The sequence below is a fragment of the Octopus bimaculoides genome, chromosome 11, assembly GCF_001194135.2.
Source record: "Octopus bimaculoides isolate UCB-OBI-ISO-001 chromosome 11, ASM119413v2, whole genome shotgun sequence".
NCBI lineage: Eukaryota > Metazoa > Mollusca > Cephalopoda > Octopoda > Octopodidae > Octopus > Octopus bimaculoides.
The window spans coordinates 10,353,781-10,361,386 of record NC_068991.1 but is presented as its reverse complement, the minus strand read 5'-3'; the positions used below and the strand labels follow the sequence as shown (position 1 = coordinate 10,361,386).

Here is a 7,606-nt window from a genome sequence, read left to right as displayed (position 1 = left end):
ATATATATATATATATATATATATACATATATACGATGGGCTTCTTTCAGTTTCCATCTACCAAATCCACTCACAAGGCTTTGGTCAGCCTGAGGCTATAGTAGAAGACACTTGCCCAAGGTGCCACGCAGTGGGACTGAACCCGCAACCTTGTGGCTGGGAAGCAAGCTACTTACCACACAGCCAATCCAACGCACACGCACACATACATACATAAAATATTCACACTTTTGATCAGAGACATTCCAGCCTTGATCATTCTACCTTTTTGCTAGGCCCAGTATGCTTAGAACCATGCTATCCCAAGTATTCTTTTCTAAGGTGGCAGAATGTATTCAGAGGGAGATTTGGCAGCTATTTCTCAGAGACCAAAATGACTATATAAAGACTCCTTCATTGGTTCATTCAATATATTACTTAATATGGTAAGGCGCAAGTTATGAGAAATTTAGCTGGTATTTCTAGCAGGTTGAGTGGCTATATACATTCTACCACATTGACTCATAAAGGATCATTTTAAACAGAAAGATCACGTTAGAAGCTACTCACACTCATAATAGGATTTATTCTTGAAAACAAGATATCTCTTAGCATTCACATGGTGTCTGGCAATGTTGCAAATGATGGGAGAGAAATTCCTGGCTTCCAGATACTCTGCTGCGATTTTTTCATGGTTTGATGTCCCCAAGACAACACCATCAACAATCATTAGATTCTGTTTCCCTTCCATTTGCAGGAAATGTCCAAAGTCATGGAAGAATGCTCCAAGAATGACCTGAAACACATAGTAAGGCAAAGAACATAACCAATAATTCCAAAACATAAGTTTTTTGCTACCATTCCTCTTTATCCACTCCTACCGAAATTACTCAAAATAACAAAATGAAATGCTGACTAGCAAATTGCTTGTTAGATTGCCTAGCCTGCACAGTTATACAAAGGCAAAACTCCCAGAACTTGCAGTTTTGTGAATGATCTGTCACAGGGGTACATCTCACCCACTCTTTTCAAACAATATATATTTGACCCTTTTTGTATTGTCCAAATTGTTGCAAAACATATACAGATGACATCACACTCACATTTTTTCCGCCATCCTTCAGGCAGTGTTGCACAACAACTACTACTACTACTACTTCACCTCTGATGCCATAACCACTACCAACACTGCTACTGTTGCAGCTGCCACCACCAGCGCCATCGCCAGAGTCAGATGTTCATTCTCCATGCTGGACACAGAATAAATCACTGAAAAGCCTGGCCCCACTGCAGTAGATTTAATCTTTTAGCATTTAAACTTGTCATATCTGGGTCAAATATGCTACATGTTTTAGGTTCAAACTGGCCAGATCTGATCTCTCACACCTACCCTACAATGTCATTTTAAAGATAAACAATTGCATCATTGAATTCTCGAATAAGCTTCATAAATTCAAAACAATTTGGGCGATATCCAGTGCTTGAGAAAACCCATGAAGCCAAGTGAAAAAGTAGTCGTGGCTGTGCTGGTGGTGCATAAAAAGAACCCATCAAGTGTTGGGCCCTACAGAAGTGATAAGTGAACAAGACCTTTGGCATTATGCCATGCTTGAGAAAATTCATTAAACCAAGTGAAATCATAGTTGTGGCCAATGCTGATGTCAAATAACTGGCATCTATGCCAGTGGCACATAAAAAAGCGCCCATTACACTCTTATATATATGTGTGTATATATATTTATATATATATGTATGTATAGATATATATGTGTATATATATATATATATATATATATATATATATATATATATATATATATATATATATATATATATATGTATGTATGTATGTATGTATATATATATAAATATATGTATGTATGTATGTATATATATATAAATATATGTATATATGTATGTATATATATATGTATGTATGTGTATATATATATATATATATAGAGAGAGAGAGAGAGAGAGGGGAAGAGAAGAACACAAACAAGAAGAACAACAGTTTTAAGAGGATTATCTCAATGAGATTAACTCCACCCTTAATCCAGTTTTTTTTTAATGATTATGTATGGATGGTTGGGTGGCTCTGATGATGTGGTTGGTGGATTTTTTTTTTTTTTCGTATGTGTGTGTCTATTAACTGGACGAGTAATTTTTAAACTGAGCATAATCTGATGATGACGATGATATTAGTGGTGATAGTGGTAGTGGTGGTGGTGGTGATGGTGGTGGTACACCAGAGATAACCACATTCATTCTGTTGTGGTGTCTATTAGGAAACTTTCAATCAAAGAGGTGAGGGTTAAATGGTTGTTGCCCTCAGTTGGGTGGTTCTTATATTATGCCTTGCCAAAGGTACTACTGTTGCTGCTGCTGCTATTGGTAAATAGTGGTACCAACTTATAGCAAGGTAAACAGTACCGTTGATAAGCAGTTGTCTTGGTCATGGACACAGTATAAAGACCGGTGAGAGGAAGTAACTCAGGTATAATTATAATAGCCATGATGATGATAATAATAACGATGTTGATAAACTGCAGTGGAGAAGGGGTTGGTTTTAGGAAGGGCACTCAGCTGTAGAAACCAAACTCACAACTCTATGATTGTGAGCCAAATACATTAAACACTAAGTCAAGCACCTTCCCCCTTTTTGGTACAAGTGTAACAAAATTGTAAGATACATGTGACCCTGCCAATGTTGGTGTCATGTAAAAAGCATCCAGTCCAACTGTAAAGTGGTTGGCATTTGGAAGGGCATCCAGCTGTAAAAATCATGCCAAAACTAACCTTGCCCTTGCTAGTGCACCGTAAAAAGCACAGAGTCCACTCTGTGGGGTGGTTGGCGTTAGGAAGGGCATCCAATTATAAAAACCCTGCCAAAACAGAGCAGCATAGAGAAGTTTTTCTACCTGACCAGCTCCTGTGAACTGTCCTACCCATGCACGTATGGAAGATGGATGTTAAACAATGATGGTAATGATGATGATGATGGTTCTCCATCAATTTGTGTTGGTTGTAATTTATAACCCTTCTGTAGTGTACATTGTCTTCTAGCATGGATAAAACAAAATTTTTATAACATTTAGTATTCATGAACAATCAATATAACTGCACTTCCTTTATCAGCTTCTTTAATTGCCAATTTGTTATCTTTCTTCTGTCATCAGCAGTGATGACGTTTGACTTAAGTCTTTGGTTATCTATGACATTAGATGGAAAATTCAAAATGTGATCACAAAAATATTTAAGTTTTTTTTACTCCAACTTTTGGGTGAAAAATCATTGTTTTTGTTCCTAACATGCCATTCACCATACTTATTATTCTTAGCAAATAATCTTTCTGTGAGTTTCAATTTTCTACAAATTGTGAAATATCATATTTAATTTCATTTTAGGCACAGGTGTGGCTGTTTAGTTAAGAATCTTGCTACCCGAGCACATAAGTATGTGTTCAGTCCCACTGCATGGCACCTTGGGCAAGTGTCATCTGCTTTGGCCCCAGACTGATCAAAGGCTTGAGTGGATTTGGTTGAGGGGAAACTGAAAGAAGCTCTTTGTATATCTGTGTGTGTGTTTATAACCTTGTGAAGACGTCACATGATGGTTGTAAACGAGCATCATCATCATACAAGTAGAGTTGCTCATTTCCACCTTGCTTGGAAACAGGTGAGGTTTGGTGACAGAAAAAGCATCCAGTGATGGAAAATTTAATTTCTATCACTAATGCAAGCATGGAAAAATGGATGTTAAATGATGATGGAATTAGATCAACAGAAAGTTGGGAGTAAATTTTAGTCCCCTTGCTAATATATTTTGCTTTGTAGCATTCTATTTTTTTTTTTTTTTAGCTTCTCTTTGTTTCAGTTGTTAGATTGAAGCCATGCTGTGGTTCCACCTTTGAAGAATTTTTAGTCGAATGAATCAACCCTAATATTTATTTTCTTTTGGAAATTGGGAAACGAGATACTGTACTGCTTGGCATTCATGCCAGAAGCTCCAATACAAACATTTCAGAGTGTTTGGGTGTCAATCTGAGGACATGTACCGAGAGATATAAAAATTAAACATCCAGTCAACATCATGGTGTTTGGAATGACCACTAGTTATGGTGACATTATACCTCCATTCATCTTCCCACATGGCCTCAGACTCAACACGGAAGCCAACATCAAGTCCCTGGAGGAGTAGTGCTGCCTTGGGTCAAGAGGGTGGCTGCTGTTTCAACTAATTTCTTTCATGATTACATAATCATTGTTGAAATATTATATAACCTTGCTCATAACCACTTCAGTGTCCAACAAGAAACACAATAACAGGTGAGCTGGTAGAATCGTTAGCACACCGGGCGAAATGCTTAGCGGTATTTCGTCTGCCGTTTCGTTCTGAGTTCAAATTCCGCCGAGGTCGACTTTGCCTTTCATCCTTTCGGGGTCGATAAATTAAGTACCAGTTATGCACTGGGGTCGATGTAATCAACTTAATCCCTTTGTCTGTTCTTGTTTGTCCCCTCTATGTTTAGCCCCTTGTGGGCAATAAAGAAATAAGAAACACAATAACAGGTGTTAAATGCTTAGTATATATTTCCATTATGCAAATTATCAACAGTAGCACAATTTTGCAGGAAATAAAAAACCAGACCAGAGGTTTGAGGCCATACCTCTCATATCCAAATAGGTACAACCAATACACATACACATATATGCATAAACACACTGGATAACACAATCTGAATTACACAATACCTGGAAGGTAGGTCAATAACAGCAACAATGTTCATTAACTCACCTCTTTAGAATAATTCTCTTCTTCAGCTAACATGGCACACTGGATCATGTGTTCCTTAATACTGACTGGTTCTCCAAAATATTCATTTTCTCCATGTTTCTCAATCAGTCCAAAGACTTCATTTAAGATATTCTCCGTCGTTGCTGTTGACATCTTTGAGTTCTTCACTGGAGCATAACTAGATTTACCCACCAAAATATCGTGAGACATTATTAAAAGTAAATAATGTAAAAGAAAATATAAAATATAAGACAATAAAGTACTTTTTCATGCAAGAACAATAAATTGGTTGTGTTGAAGTTTTTAAGGAGAATCTATGTGGTTATTTGACTTGGACATTCATACTTTTAATGTATAAAAAGGGGAATTTGACAAGACAGTCAGTCGGACGCTGACACTCATTGATGCTGCATCGAAGAGGCCAGGGAATAGAAGAAAGAAGACATGCACCCAACACCAGAGCTGAAGACACCTCCAAAAGTGGGGGCTCCGCCACGTCAAAACAGTAGAGGAGTAGGGGCCGAAACTGGACGTGGTTCCTCCTGATGATGTCTTGAGCTAACTGGATCCTATAAAGGAGCTGTTGTGGTAGCAGACCACGAAACATGGTTGAAATTCCTCCTTAGGGATATTCAGCATGACACACAGAATGTGACAAAGCTGGCCCTTTGAATCACAGGTACAAGTCATTTTCGTCAGCTGAGTTGACTGTAGTAGCATGAAATAAAGTGTCTTGCTCAAGGAGACAACATACCACCAAGAATTGAACCCACAGTCTTATGATCCTGAGCTGAACACTTTAACCATAAAGCTGTTTGCCTTCAGTTTGTGGGAATGTAAAGAAAATCGCCGTGGCTTAAGGAGAAGGAAGTGGTTGGTGGTACTACATGAAAAGGGGTGGGTTGGTGGGTAGAGAGCAACAGTATCATAAAGCTGTAGATAATGAGAAATAGGGAGATAATGTGAAGTGTGGCGGCGGGGGTGGGTACATTGACAAAGATGGAGGTCAGAAGTAGGGTAGTATTTTTTTTAAAGTTCTTAATTATTTAAACAACTCATTAAAAAATTTTTTGTAACTTTTAATGACTCATTTAAATAATTTAAGAACTTTAAAAAAAAGAATACTATACCAGGTATTTTTTATCTTCTATCTTTCACTTGTTTCAGTCAGTAGACTGTGGCCATGCTGGAGCACTACCTTGGAGAATTTTTTGTCGAATGATCAAATCCCAGTGCTTCTTTTTTTTTTTTTTTTTGAAGCCTAGTATTTATTTTTATTGGTTTCTTTTGCCAAACTGTTAAGTTACATAAACACATTAACATCATTTGTCAAGCAACGGTGGGGGACAAACACAGATACAAAGACACACACATATATGACAGGCTCCTTTCAGTTTCCATCGACTGAATCCACTCACAAGGCTTTGGTTGACCTGATGCTATAGTAGAAGACACTTGCCCAAGGTGCCACGCAATGAGACTGATCTCAGAACCATGTGGTTTGGAAGCAAGCTTTTTATCATACAGCTATGCCTGCAACAATTTTGAGAAGCAGGCCACATGAGGCATGGTTCACGATCAAGTGAGCTGTACTACTTAAACAATTACACATGTTATTTTCTTATGAAATTTAACATGTCACTCAGGAAATCACACGCATTGCAGTTTTCCCATGACTGTACAATTCGGTGTCATTAACATAAATGTATTTTTAATGCAAACCAGAAAGCTACCCTTAGGAGCCACAAAAGCTGCATGTTGTCAAGCTAGAAGTAATTTTCATTTGGGAAATTATGTTGGTTACCTACAAGCAGCAGCTTCTGTGATAAACTAGTATATATATGGACAAGAGCCGATTCTCTATACAGCAGAGTAGAACAAGATGGAAAAAATAAAAAAGCTATCATTAGAGGCCACAAGGTGGCAGATAGTGTTAGGATCATAGGCTTCCTCAGCCCTTATTTGTCACATAAACAGTACAAATGCAAGTTCGAAAAGAGAGTATTTCAAAAGAGACAACATTAAGTTACTTACAGTAAATTTTTAAAGATTTCTGTGTTGAATAAGATCTAGAAACACCAATTATTCTGGAGTAATTGTTTATTTAAGTAATCAACTTTTTATATATATATGTGACCCAGTAGTTGAAGAGGTGGGGGTGTAGTGGCAGAGGAAAGGGGAAGGCTTTATCATGTCTTGGTTTTATCAAGGTACACACTAGTTATTAGGACAAACAAAAAGATAATATTTGATAATTAAGTAGAAAAGAAAAAAAAATCATATAACAAAAAAATGATAAAGTGATCTTTTGTACAGAAATTATATAAACTATTTGTTTTTTTGTCTTTTACGTTTCAGTCAATAATTATGGTCCTTCTGGGGCAGTGCCTTGAAGAATTTTTAGTCAAGTGAATCAACCCTTTTACATATGTTTCTTTTTTTAAGCCTGGTACTTATTCTATTGGTCTCTTTTGCTGAACTGCTAAGTTACAGAGACAGAAACACACCAACACCAGTTGTCAAGTGGAGGTAGGAGACAAACAGGCATAAACACACACACACACATGATGGGTTTCTTTCAGTTTCTGTCAACCAAATCCACTCACAAGGCTTTGGTTTAAGACATCGCCCAAGATGTCACACAGTGGGACTGAACCTGGAACCATGTGGTCGGGAAGCAAGCTTCTATCACACAGCCATGACTCTGCCAACTAGTTGAACCCATAAGAATTCCATGGGTGATAACAATTAAAACACAATAATTAGTTTTCTGAAACTTCTTCTCTCTCTCTCTCTCTCTCTCTCTCTCTCTCTCTCTCTCTCTCTCTCT

The 7,606-nt window shown here is 37.4% G+C and overlaps 1 protein-coding gene across 1 annotated transcript; it reads right to left on the bottom strand.

The window, feature by feature from the left end:
• Positions 1 to 541: 541 nt before the first annotated feature.
• On the bottom strand, positions 542 to 6,913 carry LOC106870487 (2-amino-1-hydroxyethylphosphonate dioxygenase (glycine-forming)). The gene is made up of 3 exons (XM_052971525.1): positions 6,811 to 6,913; positions 4,777 to 4,954; positions 542 to 775 (listed from the first exon to the last, which is right to left on the bottom strand). Exons 2-3 carry the CDS (start codon positions 4,927 to 4,929, stop codon positions 542 to 544), a joined length of 387 nt encoding a protein of 128 aa, XP_052827485.1. The 5' UTR covers positions 4,930 to 4,954; positions 6,811 to 6,913.
• Positions 6,914 to 7,606: the final 693 nt, after the last annotated feature.